The 23,320-nt window shown below is 35.2% G+C and overlaps 2 protein-coding genes across 3 annotated transcripts in view; one reads left to right on the forward strand and one right to left on the reverse strand.

Annotated features, from left to right (window-relative positions):
- The first annotated feature begins 380 nt into the window (after window positions 1-380).
- LOC102590783 (uncharacterized) lies at window positions 381-4,980 on the forward strand. Its single transcript, XM_006351098.2, has 5 exons — window positions 381-734; window positions 902-962; window positions 2,706-2,998; window positions 3,396-3,542; window positions 4,412-4,980. Exons 1-5 carry the CDS (start codon window positions 558-560, stop codon window positions 4,691-4,693), a joined length of 960 nt encoding a protein of 319 aa, XP_006351160.1. The 5' UTR covers window positions 381-557; the 3' UTR covers window positions 4,694-4,980.
- A 4,213-nt stretch (window positions 4,981-9,193) lies between these two features.
- LOC102591136 (phospholipid-transporting ATPase 2) overlaps window positions 9,194-23,320 on the reverse strand; it is a 52,594-nt gene continuing 38,467 nt past the window's right edge. Inside the window, exons 20-25 of one of the 2 annotated variants that reach the window (XM_006351099.2) lie at window positions 16,868-16,985; window positions 16,559-16,732; window positions 16,140-16,191; window positions 15,813-15,940; window positions 11,071-11,221; window positions 9,194-10,132 (exon numbers count right to left, since the gene is read on the reverse strand). In XM_006351099.2, coding sequence (XP_006351161.1) covers window positions 9,797-10,132; window positions 11,071-11,221; window positions 15,813-15,940; window positions 16,140-16,191; window positions 16,559-16,732; window positions 16,868-16,985 — 959 coding nt within the window. In that variant the 3' untranslated portion in view covers window positions 9,194-9,796. Of the gene's footprint in view, window positions 10,133-11,070; window positions 11,222-15,812; window positions 15,941-16,139; window positions 16,192-16,558; window positions 16,733-16,867; window positions 17,050-23,320 lie in introns of those variants that run through there. The other variant, XM_015310370.1, reaches the window with a different exon arrangement.

The raw sequence follows: 23,320 nt of genomic DNA on the forward strand, positions 1-23,320 counted from the left end.
TACAAATACATATATTTTCGTCATATACACTTATAATTATACAAATACAGATCTTATTATACAAATTACAATGTATAAATGAATTTATACAAAACTGAACAATTTGTATAAAATTAGATATTTATAGCGAATTATACAAATCAAAAGCTCTATAGCAAACATAAAATTTGCTATGGAGCGCAATTATACAAACTATAGCTATAACATACAAATATATTTTTTATGTTTGCTATATGTGAAAGTTGCTCTATTTATTTAAGTGGGTTAGGTAATTTTCCCAATGTTAAATAGAAAGTAAATTTTAATGACAAATATGACCCTTTTCCGAAGTTATGAAAAAGAGAAAAAGCTAAAACCGGCCGGTCCGGTTTAGTTCCACTCCCGATAGAGTTGGTTGAGATAAACTTTATTATCCTCAAGCAGCAAAAAACAGAAGAAAATTTTACCAAGAATGATTCATCTTATGCCCCTAAAAATTCAATCTTGATGCTTCCCAGTTTACTATTTGGTACCTTGAATCATAAAAATATACCCTTTTTGTAGATAGAAGAAAAGAAATGCTAATGATACAGTCCACCATTTCACCTCCCCTGCAAAAATCTGTTCTTGTTCCAGCTAAAACTGCAACAAGTTGGAGTAAACATGGCTGTTTTCTTGATTTAAATGGTGGGTGTGGTTCAAAATCAGCTTCTTATCACTTTCCAAGAAGACCCATTAAGGGAAATTCAATTCAGGTAATTTCCCTAATTTTTGGGTTGCTGTGTTTTCTTGATATACTGTAGTTGATTATTTGAGTGAGTGCTGTCTATTACTGTATAGTTGAAAGCTCTTTAGTGATGCGTTTGTTGATTTGTTTTATCTCTTTTTGGGCATTTTTAAGTTTTGTCTATATTGTTTACAGCTGAAGATTTATGCAAGGAAATCAGAATCATTCCCAATTTTGCTTTCAGAGAAAGTTGATGGTACTTCTTTTTCTTCTTTGATGATTAACTGTGAAAAATAACTCTAATTGATGCTTTGAAGTACATGGGCAAAATTATCCAATGGCGCAGCTGGTGCCTTGCTAGTCCTTGTTAAACAAAAATAGGGTAGCCTGGTGCACTAAGCTCCCACCGTGTGTGGGGTCTGGGGAAGGGCCGGACCACAAGTCATTTCTATAAGAGACTATTTCCATAGGTCGAATCCGTGACCTCGTGGTTACATGGAAGCAACTTTACTAGTTACGCCAAGACTCTCACTCCTGCTAGTCCTTGTCTTTCTAAGAATGTTTTGAAAATCGAGTCACTCCTTCACCCAGCGTTGTTTGGTTTGTGGTCTCCAATTACCCTGCAAGAACCTAAAGGGATTATGTGGATAGATCTTATTTAATTATAATAGAGTTCGATTAAATCAGTCTTAGAAATTACTTGATAAAAAATAATAATAAGGATCAGTCCTAGCAATCAAAAGCCTCTTTGATACTCAGTTTTTGGAAATTGCTCTTTTTTGCCACAGTTTATATGACATTTTCTATTTGGAACGTGAGAAAAGTTAAGATACCTCTATTTGTTTTTTGATCAAGCAAGTAATAATTTCATTAACGAAAGGGGAAGTTCCCGTATACAAGTATTATGCTGAAGAAAGAGAAACCTACATAAACAAATGGTTCTCTATGAAAGACACTGATTGCTCAATCAAAAAGATATGAAGGTTAAAAGGCTATTCTTCAAATGTACAAAATCATGTTTAGTTCCTTCAAAAGTTGTTCTATTTCTCTCTATCCATAATCCGAATAATAAAATTATTCAATGTAACCTTTACAAGTTTCAAGGATTCAAATTCATTTAACTACACAATTTTTATCTTTGATGGGATGTTTTCTTTATTTAACTATACAACTGGTATTCTACTTATCGATAACAACAACTAGTAGTGTATTCTTCTCTTATTGATTCTATAATACTCAAGTCAAACTAAAATCTTCATGTCTAGTGAAAATATGACACATAGGGTAGGATGGATTATCTTATTTGAAGTGCTAGTTCTAGATCCCTGCGTTGGTATAGTCTAGACTGAGAAATGTGGATTTTCTTACACATACTTTTCTTTTTTTGCTTTAACAGGAATATTTGTATATTGTTATTAGTTTTGCGGCAGTCTATCTAATGTTAACAATTATCATTTTCCGATAGATTTACCAAAAAGAAAAAAAATATTATCTTCCCTTAGAAAGGTATGCAAACCTACTTAACTCCTAGCTTGAGAAAGATCAAGAGATGATGAGATTGGAAGGACATACGATTTAGCTTCGAATCATACTATATGATTACATTTTTAACTCCACTGATGCTTTTTGACTGATCTGTTAGTTCTTGATAGAAAAACACTGAAAATGCACCCTCATCCTCGGAATGGAAAGCAAACTGAAATTTTAATCAACTTCTATGACCTGTGACACAAATCCATACTTGGGACTAAATGTATACACTACTGTGTATATTGTTGAGATTAATTTCCATAAGGACATCACCTTGTTCTTCTATGAGCAAGTAAATTAAATCATTCCAACAGAAGTTTGGAACTTCTTGTTTTGTGTCAAATCCTCTATACACAAACAGAGGAAGATTGCCTAATATAATTGCTATGAAATATAAATATGATAATAATGCTTTGTTGCACAAATTTTGCATGAACTAAAAGGTCCCGTCATTGGCTTCCCATTGCAGAATTGCCAGAGAAGTTGCTGAATGGCGGAGATATTACTATTAGTAGTGGACAGGTTCTTTCTCTATCTGCTATCTCATGTGGGTCTATCTTCTGGTTGACATCTGGGCAAGTGGCATCAGCAAGTGAAGGTGTCAGAGTAAATATGGTTTATGAGGTCGGAGAGTTATTTGAACTGGGAATCCAGCTTACTTACCTGCTTTTACTACTAGCATTGCTTGGGGTTGGGAGTTTCTTTGTGATTCGGCAAGTCCTTGTTCGCAGAGAGCTTGATCTTTCTGCCAAAGAATTGCAAGTACGTGACTAAATGTCTTTTCTCTTTGTTTATAAATGCATTGACATTTATTTGAAGCGTACATAATATGCATCTGTATTGCTTAGATCTACAAAAGCAAAATTCTTTTGAAGATATATATGCACACACACACTATTGTAGTCTCCTGAAGGAAGAGCAGGAGAATAATGCTTTTTAATTAAAAGAGAGAAAAAAAGAAGAAAGAAGATTGTGTTTCATCAACATGAATTGTTCTATTTGTTTCCCACAGACAAAAATAGCTTACTTTTGACCTACAATTCGGCATCACGTGTCTACACATCTATATCACTTGCAAGAACAACTTGCACATAGATGCGAGAATTCAACTCTCTTTCTCTATCTCTGAACGAACTGTATTATTTGACACACAACACAGGAGCAAGTTAGAAGTGGTGATGCCAGTGCGACAGAGCTTTTTGAACTTGGAGCTGTGATGTTGAGGAGAAAATTCTACCCAGCTGCTACCAAGTTCCTTCTTCAGGCAGTAGAAAAGTGGGATGGAGATGATCAGGATCTTGCCCAAGTATGAACTTCTCTTCAACAATTTCTTTTCCATTTATCATTTATAATTTTATATATAGGACCTTCTCTATAACAATTCTCATTTCATATATAAATTTTCGATACAAGTGAATGCACATTTATCCAGATGAACATGTGAAGAATCTCTTTTACCCTGGATCAAATAACTTACAGCCAAAAAAAAAAGCACAAGCTCAAAAGCCTTCTAGAAACTGCTGAAATTCCCAGCTAACAAATTATTTCTTGATCAAAATCTAGAAAATGGACCTCAAAAGCTAGTTCATGAAGTGAAGGTTGTTTAAGATCATATAAGAAGACAATAACCCATGATTGTATATTTGGAGCGTCGAGATGGCATTAACATGGGGATGCATAACATGGGATCCCAACATTGGGCCTACATCACTGGACTAAAAGAACAGAATAATCTTCTGGAGTACACTTGAGGAAATCAGGATTTTGCCTAGAAGAAATGAGGTTGACTGATCGTGGTAGAAATAAGCTTGATGTTCCAGTCTTATTCTTTTTATTTTTTTGGTTGATGGAGCCATGGAGGTTAGGGGACAGGTCATGTTGTCCAGGATTCCGTAATATGCATAACGGAACTCCAAATACTGTGGAGTTGATTGAACATCTAACTAGGAAGCTTGTATCATGGCATAGTCTGAGAATGTTAAGCAAATCTCTGTTAAATGAAATTTAACCAATACAGAGAACTACGACTTCAAAAGAAAGTATTTCTAAAGAATCATCTTGGACAGTTTTAGAATTATTACTCGCCAATATTTTTTTGCTGTTGCATACCAAATCTTTTCAGGTATCTGAGTTCTGAATTCTGCTCCCTTCCTTAAATTTTGGGCATCTTTACAGGTTTACAATGCCCTTGGTGTCAGTTATGTACTTGATGGGAAAATTGACAAAGGAATTGCTCAGTTTGAGAATGCTGTAAAAGTTCAACCTGGTTATGTCACGGCATGGAACAACCTTGGTGATGCGTATGAGAAAACCAAAGACTTAACATCTGCTCTAAATGCATTTGAAGAGGTACTTCTTTTTGATCCTAACAACAAAATAGCTCGTCCTAGGCGCGATGCATTGAAGGACAAAGTAACAATGTACAAAGGAGTATCGGTGAAATCTAAGAAGAGTTGATATAGCTAGCCGGTTAGTTCTTTTACACGCTTATGCTGATTATCTTTTTGAGGAGCTCTTTTTATTCTCTTTATCCGCGTTCTCCTACACAAGTGGAATTCGTTGTCATGGCCATGTTGAAGTTTTGGATGTTCCATAATAGAAGTGGGCTAGAAGTTTTTTGAACTTCTTCATCCTTCTGTCTTTTGTGTAAATGAAATGAACAGTGTCTATTCTACTTTATTTGCATAGAATCAGGAGAACTGTTGATGATTTCTGCCCTATTTGTTTACCATTTCTTTGCCTTACTTAGAAAGCCTCTGTGTTGCCTTAAAAAGTAAGCAACAACAACAACAATCAAATGCCTCAGTCCCAAACAAGTTAAAAACCGACTAAATGAATCTTCACTTCATCTTGCCTTAAAACTTAAAAGTAAATATTGATTATAAATATTATTGAGTTTTATTTTTTTTATTTTATAGAAGGAATGGCCAAACAAAAAAAAAAAAAAAACTAAGCTCCTACTAAATCAGAAAAGGAAAGAAAAAATCAATATTCTCCTATGTTATAGAGAGCTCCAAAAAGACAACATATCATCTTCTTCAAGTCTCTTGAGCGATGTACTGAAAGATCTGATAGCAAAGGTAGCTTCTTAAATATGTTGTATATAATTTCTCTGGACTTCATTTTTGTCAGAATAAATAAATCAATTTTCTTTTTCCTTCCCCTTTTTTAAGAAGTACAATTATCTAATAAATCCTTAATGAAAGTAGATTATATTTTCATTCCTTTCAAAAATTTCATAATCCCAAGGATATAGGTATATGAGCAATCATTTGATCTCCATCAAACTCGGTATTGAATTCCTTGCAAACTAATGGATGTAAATAAATAGCGCACTCCTCCACTAAAATGGGTTGGAAAGTCTATATGCCTAATTTATGTAGCGTGGGTGCTCTATTCAGCAATACATGATGTCACTGCATAAATTCTTGAAGGATTTCCCATTTAATCGGCTATTGTTCTCAAATTTTAATTTTAGAAACTCCTATATTCGAAGCAAGACGTTGTGTAATTAGGCTATGAATTAGAATTATCTGGAAAAGTTCTATTGCTATTTCACGAGGCAATTAACATAGATGTAATGAAAGAGAAGGACCCATGACAATGACATAATATCCTGAATGACACTTGTGTTGCACGTGTACATCGAGGTTTTGTTATATGCAATATGGTAAAATAATATCAATTCTATTAAGATAAAGCTTTGAATAAATAAGTACACATAAAAATGCATGTAAGGAATCAGTTGCAGCCATGAGTAGGATGAAGGATGAGAAAAATAGGTGGAAAGACCAGTGTATAGTGAAATTGTTAGGACAATAATGGCTATGAAGCTGAATTTTATAGGGTCTAATAATGTTGTATGCTTTACTAAATCACTCTTTTTAATTTTTAAAAATTGATCAAAAAGTTCACATATTAATGGAAACTATAGAAATGCACTGTCTATGATATTTGTATCTGTCTTTCACACGTGCAAGTCATAATCTATCATAAAAGTAAAATATGTTGTGTATAATTTCTCGTGACTTCTTTTTTTGTTGGAATGAAAAAACATATTTTCTTTTTTCTTCATTGCATCAGAAGTACAATTATCTCGACATTTGTGTTGCACGTGTATTTTGAATAGTATTAAAGATCATGTGTTTTCGATTATCTAATTAATCCTTAGTGAAATTAGATAATTTTATCATTTCTTTCCAAAATTTCATAATCCCGAGGATAAAGGTACATGGACAATAATTTGATCTACATCAAACTCGGCATTAAATTCCTTGAAAACTAATGGATGTAAACAAATAACACGCCCCTCCACTAAAATGGACTGTAAAGCATGTATGCCTAATTCATGTAGCGTGAGTGCTCTATTCAGCAATATAGGATGTCTCTGCATAACTTCTTGAAGAATTTCTCATTTAATCGGCTATTTTTTTCCGAAATTTACTCTTAGCAACTCCTATGTTCGAAGCAAGATGTTGCCTAATTAGACTACAAATTACAAATATCTGAAAAAACTCTATTGCTATTTCACAAGGCAATTCACATCGATGTAATGAAGGTGAAGGACACATGACAATGATAGAACATCCTGAATGACACTTGTGTTGCACGTATATATCGAGTTTTGTTTTATGCATTATGATAAAATAATATCCATACTAATATGCCTACTGGGTCGAGCTCGCCGCACCAGACTTACCTAGTGCGGGTAACCTCTCCTATGTGGTTTGCGAGCTATTGCATAGGAGCGGGGATTTTACCCTGTGCGCACCCAAAGGGTAGGGGTTGCAGGTTTCCCTTGTCATCAAAAATAATAATATATCAATACTAATAAAATAAAATAAAACTTTGAATATATAAGTGCACATGAAAGAAAAAATAGTGTTTTAGTGAATGTTCAATGTGGATAACAAAATGTTGGTTGTCAAGATTTAAATGATTAGATTTTTCTTAGATAAAAAACATAAGTAAATCCCCTCTCCCCTCCCCCCAAACCAAATCATCTTAGGTACTTGAATTGGATATTAAAAGTATGTAATGAAAGTGAAGAATCTTGATATTAATATAAAACTTTGAACAAACAAGTACATACGAAAGAAAAAAAAAATTAGTGATGAAAGAAAAAAAAAATTTAGTGAATGTTTAATGTGGATAATATAGTGTTGCTTGTTCAAAATTTAAATTAATGGATTAATCTTATGAAAATACCCCCCCACACAACCACCACCACCTCCATCTTATCTCAATATTTATCTTAGGTACTTGAATTGGAAATTCCTTAAAAATTGAATTAGAACTTAAATCGATATGCCTAAATTGAAAATAGAGATAGGTAAGAATAATAAATTTTAGGGAAAAAGGACAAATATACTCCCAAACTATCATAAATGGTATGTGTATATCCTTCGTTATATTTTATGTATGTATACAACCTTGCCGTTAATTTTTTAGGTTGTGTATACCCTTAACCAGAGGCGGAGCTAGGTAGAGATCCATGGGTTCGGACGAACCCACTAGCTTTTTCGTAGACCCTATTTGTATTAGAAAATTAAATAAATATACGTATATTAACATGTGAACCCTCAAACAAAATTGATTTAGAACCCCCAAATTTCTAACCTTAGCTCCGCCTCTACCCTTAACCCAAACGGAGGGACACGTGGCATCATCCTAGACAAACCAACCTATGAGCTTTTATGGTTATATTTCTTGAGTTGTTCAACCAAATTAAAAAGTTTGTTCAAGTGATAATTTGGCAAATTTCTTCGCTATAAAGTAATGTCAACCTCAACATTCATGAAAATGGTAAACGTGACTCAAATGTGTCTTCAAAATACCAAGTGATATTATCATTAAAGGGAATAAAATATACATTACTTTTTATTTCTTAATTAAAATTCTGTCCATTTTAATTTTCCTAAGATTTTCAATGAAACAAACCAATGATGCATACTATTAGATATACCTCCATTCCACTGAGCACTGACTTGGGCCTATCTTGACCTGCCATGCACAATATTTATGAAAACATGAATATCTTTCTATTTTAAAGTCATATTGGCGAACGATTCAATGCATTAGAAACTAAATTCATACCTTTAATTTAATAGGTTATAGACCCTCTAACTCGTAGAAGATATGGTCACCCCAAATCAGACTATATATGAGACCATTTGAAATACTTCCCGAAAACAAAACCTTCAAAATTGATTTTTTGTTACCAAGCTCCCTTGGGCCTTAAACTTTAATTTAATTCTTTAATCACCTCTATATATCCCATTTGAATGTTTGTTCTCCTAACTAGTAACTCATCACAAAACAACGTGAAGTGGAGGGAAATTATTTTTTGCTTCAATTTAACAAGTCAGTCGCTCTAAAACGTAAGGTGTGTTACATTTGCCCTCTAAACTCTAAACTATAGTCATGAAACGTAATTAAATAAACTATAGTTATGAAACATTATTTGCTTAAATCTATTTGCCATATATGAAATTTACCTCTTTTTTTCAATAGAATTTTCTCATTGGTTCTTTTAATGGTCCATGAGGTAGTATCGTGAAATATTACCGTTTGAATGTATGTGCATAAGAAGTAGCTATTATATCCACCTGTATAGCTAATATTATACTCTACATTAAAAAAAAAAACTAAAAAAAACGCTACTATAAATTTTCTCTCACTTTCACCTTCCATTTCTGCTATTTTATAACAAATAAAAGCATCCATAAATTTTAATTATCATCAAGCTTTAAATATCCGCATAAATAATGTATCGAACTCTTATTGGAACTAAAAAAACGAAGTGTTCCATAATTGAACTACTTATTCTACAAAAATGGTAGCAATAACAAATACAACATTCAACATTTCTTGTCATTACGTCTATATTGACTTTCCATCCTTGTTATATAGTTTAGTGTAATGTCCACAAAGATCACCCATCGGTCACACGAAATATCTATGCAAAGATAAAAACATTTCAACAACTGCTAAAGATCACTATGTCAGCATTACCATTTCCAATCTGACTTATAAACATCACTGCAATGTCAGCACAGGAACTTCGTTTCTAAAATCGAGGTTCCCAGCACATCGCTATCCTTAATATTTTTACAGATCTAGTCAATAGCATCAACACGTAAGAAATAAATATGTGAAAATGATGCTGGTTTATTTTTGTGATGGATAGATCTCTCTGACTCCACTCTAATTGAGTAGATTATGTAAATTAATATCACCCTGAAAATGGGGTGTCAGAATCTGTGAAATGTTCACTGTTTCCTCCAATAAACAAGAATCAATATCGCGCTAGGTTGTTGCATCTTCATACCCTGGGAACAGTAATCCATCCTGATTTTTACAGCATAAGCTTCCAAAATACAGTGGCCCCTGAGCATGATATTATCAGCTTGATGCAACTCTAACACGCGCAATATAGAAAATAGATTAAGATGCTGGCCAGTTGAAAAGAACGGATCAGCAGTTAGAGTCCTCAGTGTAGTATCTTTTCTACATGTGATATGCATAATTCCACATATCTTTCCAGATGAACTGTTAATATTAGTTGTCCTTGCAGTTTCTCGTATAATTTGAAGATAGTCGGGCTTGGGACTGAAAGAAATCAAATGGAGCCCCAGGTCCAAAAGAACGTCTTGTAGCACTAGGAGAATCTGAGAGCAGTGGTTCATAGACTGACGTACGGTTCTTGGGTTGAGAAATTGATAAAGGTGAAACATCTTTATCCAAAGATCTCGGTTGAGGTTCTATATTACCCAGGGACAATATAGGTCCTCCCATACGCTCGGCTTGCTGAAGTATGTTAATTTTACTAGATCTGTAGGTATACCTGAAGTACTTCAAAGCTAGCACTGGACCCATGCCAGCTGCTACAATGATCTGAAATGGGAAGGTAAGCCAGATTAGTTCTGTTGTAGTATGATTCACTAAAAGAGGGAATCACAAAACTAATTCCTCCTGTAAAAATAAATGGCTAAAAAAGGAGCATCCCATCTAAGAAGATGTAACAAAATATAACAATTAGAAGCACCTTATAACATTTAGCCGTTTAGCATATAGAAATGAGTAATTTATAGAACACTTTTCAGTCAATTTGTAATCAATTTGCAGGAGAATTGACTTTCAGAAGGTATTACACTTTCTAGCAATGGTGATCTACTACAATGGATCGATATTTAAACAACAACGATTTACAAAATCACAGCATCACTATTCGTGAAATGTCTAATTATACTAACATATTTTTGGATCAACAAGGAAAGATGATGAATAGAATAATATCATGCCAGAACAATCTGAAGGCTAACTACACCTGTCCCAACTAACATGACACATTCGTTTCAGAAATTAAATTATTTTAAACTTAGCCTATTAATTACATTTTGAAGTGTCAAAGAATTTGTTCATGCAACAATTTGAAATCAACTCTTAGGTAATGTTTCTCCAATCAAACAAAGTACCCAACTACAAAATTTTCTTCCAACTGCCAGTGTAATAGTAAGTCATCTCCTAAAGCTTTCTGCCCAGCCATATTCTACTATAAAAAAACTGGATGGACTACTATTCTGAAGCATTATCTCGACTACCGGACTGTTTTTTTCTTAAGCATATTCGTCAGGGTTATAAAAATAAAACCCAATCCAAAGAGAGCTTCAAATTCAGAAGTATGAACCATTGAGTTATATAACGTCTCAATTACTTGCAAAACAAACAAACTTTTGAACTGTAAACAATAGATAATCACTTTGAAAACATCGTGATACCAATAAAGGATTTGAACACTACATGAAAAAAGAAGATAGAAAAAGTTTACTTACAAACATAGTAATCCAGTATGACGGCTGTCTACATAAGCGAAACATTATTGTATACAGGCCAGAGGATGGGAAGGCACTGACGATCCAATTGATGACATAAAAAGCAACAAGATTTCCCCATATGGCAATGTGTTGCAATATTGTGAAAGAACTGTAAACATTGAGGCAAATTTAGTTCCCTGGAATTTTAGACCAGTATTGCATACTACCATGCATTGCAAGCACTAATACACATACATGTTGTCCAACAAAACTAAGATTTATATAGTAACTCTAGGGATGACAATGGGGCATTGCGGAGCGGGTTTAAGGTTATGCAGGGCAGGAGGGATGTGGGGGGTGGGTTGAAGTGGGTTTTTTTAAAACTAATGCGGAGTGGGGCAGGTTGCGGGTATATGTGATTTTTTATCGGTTCAAACTTAATTTTAACTCTTTACGTGCTATAAGAGTGATAGAGCATTATTTATTAAGATAATTTGTTTAAAGATACTAAAGTATTCAAGATAGTAATTGAAAAAGGTTCAATAAGAAATGATACAATTTGTTACATGTTTCCCAATTGACCTCTAAAAAATAAATTTTTAAGTCATTCTCTATTAAATTAATAAAACGTAATGAAAAAATGAATTTATTTTTATAAATTTTATTTTTAAGTATCAGACTTAACTAGAAAAAGAAAATATTAAAAAAATTATGCGGGGCGGGTTCATGCGGGGCGGGTCTATGCGAGGCGGGTTGAAAATGAAAAAAGTTGCTATGCGGGGCGGGGTGGATTAAATATTTTGCAGGTTAAGTTAAACCCACCCCGCCACCACTCCATTGCCATCCCTAAGTGACTCACTGGGGAGGTGGAAATGATCCTATCAAGAAATGTACCCACTTCTGCTTTCACTGGTTATCAGCCAAACTTTCTCCTTCGCAGACAAACGCCATTTTGAGTTTAGAGTTTAGACTAATCACATTTTGGGTCTCAAATGTAGGAGTGATGTTGTGATCTAGTCCCTAAATTGTGCCAATCGGATCCTTATTTTATGAAGTTAGTCCTTACACTCACAACAACCAATTCAGAAAACTTTTCCAGTCAAAAAATAGCCTCACATGACTATCCTAATACTTCTAGAGGCAAAGTTAAAGAACGATGAAAAAATAGACCACAAGAAAGAAGGAAAAGAGACAACCCTTCAAGAGGACTCATCAAAGTAGTAATTTAACAATTATAGCAAAAAGAACAATGATACTTAGACAATCAGCCTCCATCTTTTCCAACCCAATCTTCAGCCACACCCATCAGCTTCACCCTTTCCCCTTTCCATCCAAGTCACCATCAGTATTGTTAAGGGCATGCTTTGAGGAATATTAAGCTGAGAGACTAGGTGGAGTGTAGGTATTGAGCGATCCACCTTGCTTACGTGGTGCTCTATCTTGAATAGAACTGAACTGGAAATGATTGTCACAGTTAATGCACTATGGATACTTATATTAGTGATTAGGAATTACAAGTTTGAAATTTAGAAAACTTTGTCGCAAAATTCGACTCTAAAACTAAAAACCATATCTTTGCCTCTGCAGCAGAAATTTAGAATGGTTTCTGAACTTGGATTGACATGGTTTTACATCATATCTTTTTTCTTAATTCAAGTATTCTTAGTTCCTTTGTATCGCCGTAACCACACTTTTTTCTCGTGTTTCTTCTTCAGTGGCACAACACCTCTCTTGGATAACTATTACAAAAGCACCTGCATTTTCCCAACCACTATTTTGAAAATATTTGGCTACTAGAAATTTGTCTTACATGATCTAACAGCTGAAACATTTTCAGTGAGATCAAGCAACAAAAACTTTTCCAACAAGTTTCTACAATCAAAACCCTCCTAGTAACTTTCCAGCATGTTTGCCGAAAACCATTCTGGGAACTCTCTACTTTCTATAGATCAGTGTTATTAAAAGTTTGCTGTAAGTACATTTAGCCCTGAAACTTGATGAATCCCAGATTGTGTTATTTGCTCGCTTAGTTGTCGCTTTGGTGTAGGTATCAAGGTCCTAAGACATGCACATCTTCACTGATGAACTGTGTCTTTAAGACCACGACAATAGACAATAAATATAATTGACAAAGTGATACAGTAGTTGTTAAGAAACTGTCATGACTGAACTTTAAGTGATTCACAACAAGAAATTAGATATTCCTCAAAAGCAAATTAGCCACTAAAAACTTATAACAATACCTTTTCATCTATATTAAAAATTTAAAATAGTCTTTGACATGAATTATACCTATAGTTACATTTTCTTGTATTGCATTTCCTATTTATTTTTATTTTTCCTCAATTGGTGCTTTGCTTTACAATAGTCAACACTTTAATTGTGTTTGGTCGCTTAAAGCCTCAAGAAATTTGGCATTTTTGTAGGCCTTTTCTCTTTTGACTACTCTTCTATAGGTTTAGTTGTATGACTAGCTCATCTAAAAGCTTAAGCTGCTAGAGAGGGTACACGTAATATTTATTTAACCATTACACCAATGTTATCAAAGGCACGCTTAAGCCCTAAACCGAGGGTTAAAACACATTGAGCGCTTCGCCTCGCTAAATGTGCGCTTTAGTGTCGTCGTCAAGGCTCTAAGACAAACTTTTCCATGTGAATGAGTGTTTCCTAAAGAAACCACACTAAGCAATTGACATTTCACTTTATCGTACAAAAGTCAATTTCATTGTCCATGTATTTGTTATTCATACTTCTAATTATTAGTCTTGAACTCTATATATATATATATATATATATATATATATATATATATATATATATATATATATATATATATATATATATATATATATATATATATATATATATATATATATATATATATATATATATATATATATATATATATATATATATATATATATATATATATATATATATATATATATATATATATATATATATATATATATATATATATATATATATATATATATATATATATATATATATATATATATATATATATATATATATATATATATATATATATATATATATATATATATATATATATATATATATATATATATATATATATATATATATATATATATATATATATATATATATATATATATATATATATATATATATATATATATATATATATATATATATATATATATATATATATATATATATATATATATATATATATATATATATATATATATATATATATATATATATATATATATATATATATATATATATATATATATATATATATATATATATATATATATATATATATATATATATATATATATATATATATATATATATATATATATATATATATATATATATATATACATGATACATCTGTATGTTTTCTCCATTTGTGTCTCTCTTCATTAAAGCCCACACGTTATTTGCGCTTAAAGACCTAACGGACCTTAAAGGTTTTTTCTGTTTTTTGCTTTTGAAAACACTGCATGACACACCCTCTCATGTGTGGATCTACTTCTTTTTCATGAACCAAACATATGAAATTCTTTTTGACAAGGGTAGCTTGGACCCAAGACCTCTGGTATCTCTAATATCATGTTGATTTGTGTCACCACCTCCCTTAAAAGCTTAAGCTTTAAGAGAGGGTACACCTATTTTAACTATTGTCCCCCGTTTTATGTGATATACTTTTCTTTTTAGTCTATCCCAAAAGAATGACACCTTATTTTTAGAATCTACCTGATCTTAACATCCCCATTTTATCTTTAATGATAAAACTGGTTGAAATCCTCACCACCACTAATTCAAATTAAAAAGACATGTGGAACTCTCACGGACAGTCATTTGAAAGGATACTTTAGGTACTTTGCATATATTTTGTTAAGTCTTCTGTAATTTCTCAAACTCTATGGCCAATCAAACATTGTCACATAATTAGGATGGAGGAAATATGTCTCAACACTATGTAGGCAATATGTTAAAGCGTTGAGAGTTAAAATATTCGGAATGTCACGTTCTCAAGTAAAATATTATCCCACATTATATTAACATAATGTGTATTGTGGTTAGCACCTATAAATAGGTGTGTCTTGTATTCATCCAATCATCTAAGTCACCCATAAACCTCTTCTCTTAATTCCTCAATTTTTTGTGCTCTTGCTACGAGTAAACAATCCTCTTCGGATAATTTCTCCAATCCAAGGATAGCTATAATGTCTTGAAGTTCTTTGTAATGTTGTAAAGTTTGCTTAACTTGGGCAATTTCGTCACAAAAACCAGCATCACAATCTTCCCCTACTGCTCCAATCCTAGACCTCTCTCATCCAACACAGATACATCACGATGCCCAACCTGTTGATGTACTAGCTCCCTCCTTATAAGAGTTCAAAAAAAGATAGTATAGGACCTAGAAGTCAGACAGAGAGATTCCAGAGGTCAACACAACCAGAAATCGTAGGGTAGCAACAACGATGGTTAAACATGTTTCCCTTTTCTTTATATCACTTTTTGTAGTTCTTTTGATTGGGAAGAAAGTGAGGTTTTCAAACAAACCCCTAGGGTGCTGACATGAGACTGACATGGGCTTGAAAATCAGCCAGAAACCAAGGACCAATTAAACTCCAAACTTTTATGAAGGATCTTTTCTTATCTGTCAACCTGTGACAGCCAGGATCCTCTTTCCTACTCAAGCTCTGGGGGCAAGAATCTGTGGAGAAGGTAGTGAAATTTTGAACATAGAAACTTACTTTGTTTCCAGTGCTACAACAAATGCCTGCAACCAAATACATCCGGAAAGTGCCACCATGGATGCTTCTTCCATCTCACTTTTCTCAAAAGCATATGCATGTATGGTGATGACAAAGACAACAATAGCCTGTAAAAAGCACATCCAATCATTATGGCTATACATTAAAACATTGTACCATAGGCTACTAGAACCAGATTATATAGGACATAACCAACTATTAAGTGAAATCTTCCAAGACTGCAAATCCAATGCTTAAAAAGAATAGATGTGCAGTTCTAAGGACTCTGCTAAATGACATTAGAAATTTGAACCAAATAGTACTCACGTGAAAGAGAGACCGGCCAAACCATCCAGCAAATGTGCTAGGATTAAGAAGCCTGTTAAAATTTGAGTCAAACGAAACAGTGAGGATAGTACCATATCAAATAACATGAAAATTAAATCAATAATGTATATTATTTTTTCACTCAATTTCAGAAAAAATAGAAGATGGACGAGTGCTACAAAAAGAACTTTGTTCAAACTTTACTCCATCTTTATGATCATATGAAAAATGTAATCGATCCTTTAGTTTATTTGGGCCAATGGCCATCTACCAGGAGTTTTGGGTTTAATATATAGCCACAATCCAATAAAACTAAGTTGCACCAAATTAAAGCTATAATCCAACTGCGACTTTTGAAACAGATGAAAAGCAAGTAGAGTACTAAGATACAGAAGATTCAATGAGCACGAATCTCAAACCTTCCTGCTTGGCAATAGAACAGTATTTGTGGATGCTGCATTACTGTTCTTTCACTGAGATCTTTGTCAAGGACACTGACTAGAACAGGAACACTTGTGTAGAAAACATTATAAGCCATCAAACTAACAGAATTGAAAAGGCTTGTTCCAGAAACACCTGAAATGAATGAGAAGCTGGTATGTATGATAATATTAGTACAGGATGAGTAATCATAGCTGTGGAGATGCACTCAACAAGGCTATATGCCTTTAGTGAAGGCAATTTTTTTTTAAAAAGGCACTCAACAAAAGACAAAGTTTAGCACTTACAAAATCTGGATGAAGCATATTAGGAGGGATTTGTAGAAGGAATATTGGGAAAGAAATGCTGTCCTATTGTAAGAGTAACGTCCATGGACAAGTATCAGTCGTTTCAAGAACCTGAATTCTGCACACCAGGAGAAGCACACTTTAAAAGATATGGAGTTTGGTGAATGCCACAATATCAGTGCCTACAAATGCCGTTCTTGTTTCAGTATTTCCCACCAACAAAAAGGAAGATGAATTTCAGCAAGAGTATATATATTATAAATCTAATAAATGCAGGAACTATTGCAGTAAAATGGAGAATACTGAATAATCCTGAGATAGGTCAGCACCACTGAAGTTATCGATACAAGTTGAGATTGTCTTATACAATCAACTGTAAATGCAAAAACAAACAGGCAAAGCATATGTACATCAAAGAGCAGTACATCTGCATTGAGCTTATAGGGTCTTTAAGCTAAGGAGAAGGGGAACACGCAGGAACCAATGTACATGACATCAGATACTTTTCACAGGACCGTGTTAAACTTGGATGACCAGAGAGTGATAGGTATTTCCCAATATCTTTTTGATCGCCTACGGTATTTCAACATGTTGAATAAGTATCAATCTCCAACAATGACTTGAATGATAACTTTTTAATCTACAAATGTTACCTGACTAATTCCCCTAGATATCCACAGATATTACTTGCATTTCAAAATATCTTTCACAAATTCCAACAAGTCAAACACACCAATATCTTGATATGTAAAAGGAGCTCTTTACAATTTTAAAATGAATATTAAAATATAATGTTCAAAATTATACTCGGTAGTGGCAAGGTCTGCGTACACTCTACCCTCCCCAGACCCCACCTAGTGGGATTTTACTGGGTTGTTGTTGTTGTTGCTAGGTTGCCCACCAGATTGAAGCAGGGATAATTCTCCATCTCGTTCTGTCTTTAGCTAGCACTCCTGCCTCCTCCCAACTTTTTAGGGCTTCAGTAATTCTCCTAGGCATAGCCCAGGATATGCCTTTGAGACTTAAGAATACCCTCCATAATTGTTGAGTAAATTTGCAGTGTAGAAAAAGATGGTTAACAGTTTCTGATGTTTCTCCACAAAGAAAACACCTAGAACATAAGGTTATCCCCCTTTTCATAACATTATCCTGTGTCAAAGCTGCTTCCTTAGCTAGCAGCCATATAAAACATGAGACTTTATAAGGAATTCTGCCTTTCCAAATTTGTCTCCATGGCCAGATAGGAATCTGTTGACTTGGTTGCTCCATCAACCTGTAAGCTGCACCTACTTTAAATATACCTTTGCTGCTTCCTTTCCACCATAATGCATCCTCTTCAGCCTGGAGTCCATTGAAGTTTCCAACAATGTTGAGAAATTCTGCCACTCTCATCACTTCCCAGTCATTGAGATGTCTTCTGAACTGGAAATTCCAGCCCTGTGTTGTCCAAATCTCTGCAATGGTCCTTTGTTGTGAGAGAACTAGGTTATATATGTCTGGAAAGAGGAGTTCCAGATTACCTGACTCATGCCATTCATCTTTCCAGAATTTGGTCTTGTTCCCATTCCCCACTTTCACCTTGGAGTTGAGTTTGACTTCCTCCCATAATTCTCTTATGGATCTCCATAAACTGACCCCATAAGGTGAAGTCACATCCTTGGTCATCCAACTATCTTCCGCCTCATATTTGGCACCTACCACTCTTTTCCACATTAACTGATCTTCAAACGAGTACCTCCACAACCATTTCATTCTGAGTGCTTCACTTTGGAATATCAGATTTTTTATTCCCAATCCGCCATTCTTTTTCCCAGTTACCACAGATTCCCATTTCACCAGGTGAAATCTCTTCTTCTCGCTGTTACCTTGCCACAAAAAATTCCTTCTTATCCTATCCAATTTTTTGATGACCCCTGCTGGAATAGGAAATAATGACATCATGTATGTTGGTAGAGCATTAAGTACCGAGTTGATGAGGGTCAACCTCCCTCCCATTGATAAGTATTGAGTTTTCCATCTAGCCAATTTTTTCTCGCACTTCTCTATCACGCCATTCCAGATTTCAAAAGACTTGGATTTTGCTCCCAACGGCATGCCCAAGTAGGTTGTTGGCAAAGTGCCAACTGCACCCCCAAGAATTGAGGCTATATAATTCATATTATTGACCTCATTAATGGGATACATAAAGCTTTTCCGCCAATTAATGTGCAGGCCAGATACCCCTTCAAATAGGACCAGTATCACCCTTAAATATTTCAGTTGTTCTTCCTCTGCTCCACAGAAGATGAGTGTATCATCAGCATATTGAAGGTGTGTCACATCCAAACTTTCAGCACCATCTCTCGACACATCAAAACCTTTCAACCATCCTCTTGTGTTAGCTGTCTTAATCATACTGTTCAGACCCTCCATAGTGATTAAGAACAGGAAAGGTGATAGTGGGTCACCTTGCCTGAGCCCTCTTTGTGAGCTGAAAAAACCTGCAGGAAGCCCATTGATTAGAACAGAAAAGTTTATTGTTGAGATACAGAACATAATCCAGTTCATCCACTTTTGTCCAAATCCCATCCTTTCTAAGATCTTCATCAGGTACTTCCAATTAACATGATCGTACGCTTTTTCTATGTCTAACTTGCAAAGAATGCCAGGCTTTTTCTGCTTAGTCCTGGAGTCTACTGCTTCGTTAGCAATCAAAACTGCGTCCATGATTTGTCTCCCTTTTATGAATGCCATTTGTTGTGAATCCACCAGTTTGTCTATCACGCCCTTCAGTCTCTCTGTGAGTACTTTAGATAGTATTTTATAAATACTACCTATAAGACTGATTGGTCTATAGTCCCTTAGCTCCTTGGCTCCTTTCTTTTTGGGTACAAGTGCAATGAATGTAGCATTAAAACTCTTCTCAAAAACTTCTTGATCGTAGAATTTCTGAAAAGTATCCATTATATCCTGCTTCACTATCTCCCAACACTTGATGAAAAAACCCATTGTGAAACCATCTGGTCCAGGGGCCTTGTCAGCTGCACATAACTTTAGGCATGTTAGCACTTCATTTTCCTCGAATCTGCCTTGAAGGGCCATTTTCTCTTCTTCGGTAATGACCGGGCAGTTTGCATACTGATGAGTAGGTCTCCATGGTATGGTTTCTGTATACAACTTCTTGTAGTAAGTGATTATTTCTCCTTCAATTTCAGCTGGCTCATGAGTGACTTCCCCCTGTATCATTAATTGATCAATGTTATTGTACCTTCTGTGAGAATTTGCCATTTTGTGGAAAAACTTGGTATTTTTGTCCCCTTCCTTCAGCCATAGTATTCTTGATCTTTGTCTCCATGCAATTTCCTCCTTCTTAATCAGATCCTCATATTCTAGTAGGACTGCAGCTTTTTTTGTTATTTCTTCTTCTGTAAGCACTCTGTTTTCCCTCTCCATGTCCATTTCTGCCAATTGTTCTAGCAGTTTCTTTCGCTGTAGGCCAAGGTTTCCACTCTCCTCTTTACTCCATTCCTTAAGTTTGTGCTTCAAAGCTTTAAATTTGTAGGCCAACACATAGTCTGGTTCCTGAGTATCTGAATGATGACCACCAGTCTTTTACTCTGTCAACAAAACCTTCTGATTGTAACCACCAGTTTTCGAACTTAAAATAACTTTTCTTTCTCTCCCAGCTTCCACCAATCAAGGCTATTGGAATATGATCTGAACACAGCCTTTGCAAAGGAATCTGTTTCAGATTATTGAAGTTGTCATCCCATTCTTTCGAGAACAAGATTCTATCAATTCTAGAGGCTGCTACATGTTGGTCTCCTTTAAACCAGGTATATGCAACATCTTCTAGTTGTAAATCCACCAATTCCATGTCTTCTATGAAAACAGAGAACTCCTTCATACCCCTTGTTCTACTGTTGCAATTTTTCTTCTCCGATATATACCTTGAAACATTGAAATCTCCACACAGTGCCCAGGGCCCTTCAAATAATCCCCTTACTGAACCCAATTCTTCCCACACTAGTCTCCTCTCCATGTAGTCATTTGGAGCATACACTCCAGTTATGTGACAATTGTAATTCTGTGTTTGGGATTCAAAACTACAAGTAATGGAGTAGGTTCCTATTTCTAAGACCTCCCCCTTCCATGCCCTCTCATCCCACATCAAAATGATTCCGCCTCTTGTTCCACTAGCTTCCAGACAAGCGTGTCTGATCCATCTACCTCCCCAAATCTGATTTGCTACTTCTGTAATATTCCCCGCAAGCTTAGTTTCTTGGAGGCAGATGATGTCTGCCCTCCATTCGGAAATTAAGCTTTTGACAGTCTCCCTCTTCTCCTTATTGTTCAATCCCCGGACATTCCACGATACTAGTTTAAACTTCATCTTGTAACTAGAGTGGTGTTCCTCCCCTTGTTCCTATTCCCTGAGCTTTTGAATTTTACATCAAATGAGACAAGACTTTTAAGCTCTTGTGCACCTTTGATTTTGTTCTTTTTAACTTCAGTGCCTTGTTCCATTCTTCTCGCTTGTCTGCAACTATCTATCTGGAGAAGTAATTCTATGGCCTCCTCTTCATGTCCATGGAAATCAATTCCAAAGATCTTCCCCAGTTTGATCAGATTCTGTTGCACCCAAGAGGAATTTTGTTGTTGCTGCAGAATTGGCTCGGCTTCCTCCACTTCCCAATCAACAATTTCTGTGTTTGAATTTTGTAACACTAGCTCATTCCCCTCTGTTTCTGTGCTACTGCCGATACCATTCCTGTCATTGTAATGGTGAATTTCTTTCCCCGTAGCCATCGCAGTTCCCCTATTTTCATCTTCAGATATCATCGTGACAACGTTCGCATATGTACTCTTCTCTGGTGCGACTGTTATAATTGCCTGCATAGCTTCGATGTCGTAGGCAAATCCCTGTTCTTTCTGGGCTTCTGATTGGTCAGGCTTTCCTCCTTGTAAGTCATTAAAAATGACTTGAGCTGCATAGTCTGGGCCTTTGGATCCTTTAAACATCTGATGGTTTTTGGGCTTTTGAATAAGGCCCAAATCCAATTTCTCATTTAAAAAACACACATGCTGCTCATGTGACCCACTTGCACTAGACATTCCAGCTGTCAACACAGAGCCCACGTGCTGAGTTGTACCAAAATCCCTAAAAAGGGTTTTTTGTACTGTATTGCAGTTGTATGCAGCTTCTGTCCCCTGTGTAAAGTCATTAACTGGGCAAAAAGCTTCGTCCTCTTCTCCGGCAGTTTCCCTATCACTTTCCGGCAGCAATTCAAACCTTGGTTTGCTCTCCACCCAAATAGGGAAGTAATATTTGATCCCATCACAGGAAATAGACACCTCCCTCGGCAGATTTCTTCCATCGTTCTTCACCAGGATTTTCGCCCATTTCATGTGGTTTTTAAGCTCCGTTTCTTCTTCTGTTGCACTCCATCCTCCGCTTAATTCCCCTATTTCTTTAAATATCTTCTTGGACCACAGATGTAGGGGGATCCCCACTGCTCTAATCCATGTTTCTCTCACAGAGGTAGTGTGGGGGATGCATCCTGTTGTTGGGCTCCACCAGTCGAGCTGGAATCTGTTGTTCTTCCACCTCCATTGACCTTGTATGGTTTGCTCCGCCATGTATCTATTAGGGAACTCAAACAAGAATGTCTCTCTATTCAATTCGTATATGTTAACACCAAATACTTTTTTCCAGTTTGCTGAAACCCACTTTCTAATATCCGCAAGAGTTGGTTTTTCCTTCAAATCTTCACTGCAGTATCCTATCAGGCATCTCTTGAGGAGGTCTTCCTCTTGGATATTCACTGACTTGGTTATCTGGATTCCTCCTTTGCTGCTATTAATCTCGGCCCTTTTTAAATTTCTACTCCCCCATCTACTTTCTTGCACAGCCTCTACATACGGGTAGTCATCCTCAGTCACCCTACAGAAAGGTGTGTCCTCCTTTCTGTGGCATTTAATAAACCTTTCAATCTTAAATGCTATGTCCAGCCACCCTGCATTCAATGCAAGCTCAGGAATAATTAAACATGACCTTCCCCCACTATTTAGAGATATTATGCTTATAAATTTCCCATATCCATTTTGTTTCCTTGTACAGAAGTGTTCTGCTCCTTGCTCTGAGAATTTCCACCTCCTAATCTCCTTCTTTTGTTCCTTTGAAGCTTCTTTCAGACAGGAGCAGATCCATTCCATAGACTTCTTGCTCATAACTGATCTTTGCATCATCTTCCGGCTTCTTTCAACCCATTCGTACCATTCAGACTTTCCCGTGATCCATCTGGTTATATCGAATGATTTGAAACCTGCGTTGAAGTAAATTCTATTCTCCTCCATCCTACGATCTAAGGTGTATGCAATAGTCACAGTGGGTGATTATTGTTGGCTTGAAAAAAAGGGGTTTGGATTCCGGCAGCTCCTGCCGGAAAAGTGGGCTTCTGCAGTCCTAGAAAG

This window comes from Solanum tuberosum, unplaced genomic scaffold (assembly GCF_000226075.1).
Source record: "Solanum tuberosum cultivar DM 1-3 516 R44 unplaced genomic scaffold, SolTub_3.0 scf00133, whole genome shotgun sequence".
Lineage (NCBI taxonomy): Eukaryota > Viridiplantae > Streptophyta > Magnoliopsida > Solanales > Solanaceae > Solanum > Solanum tuberosum.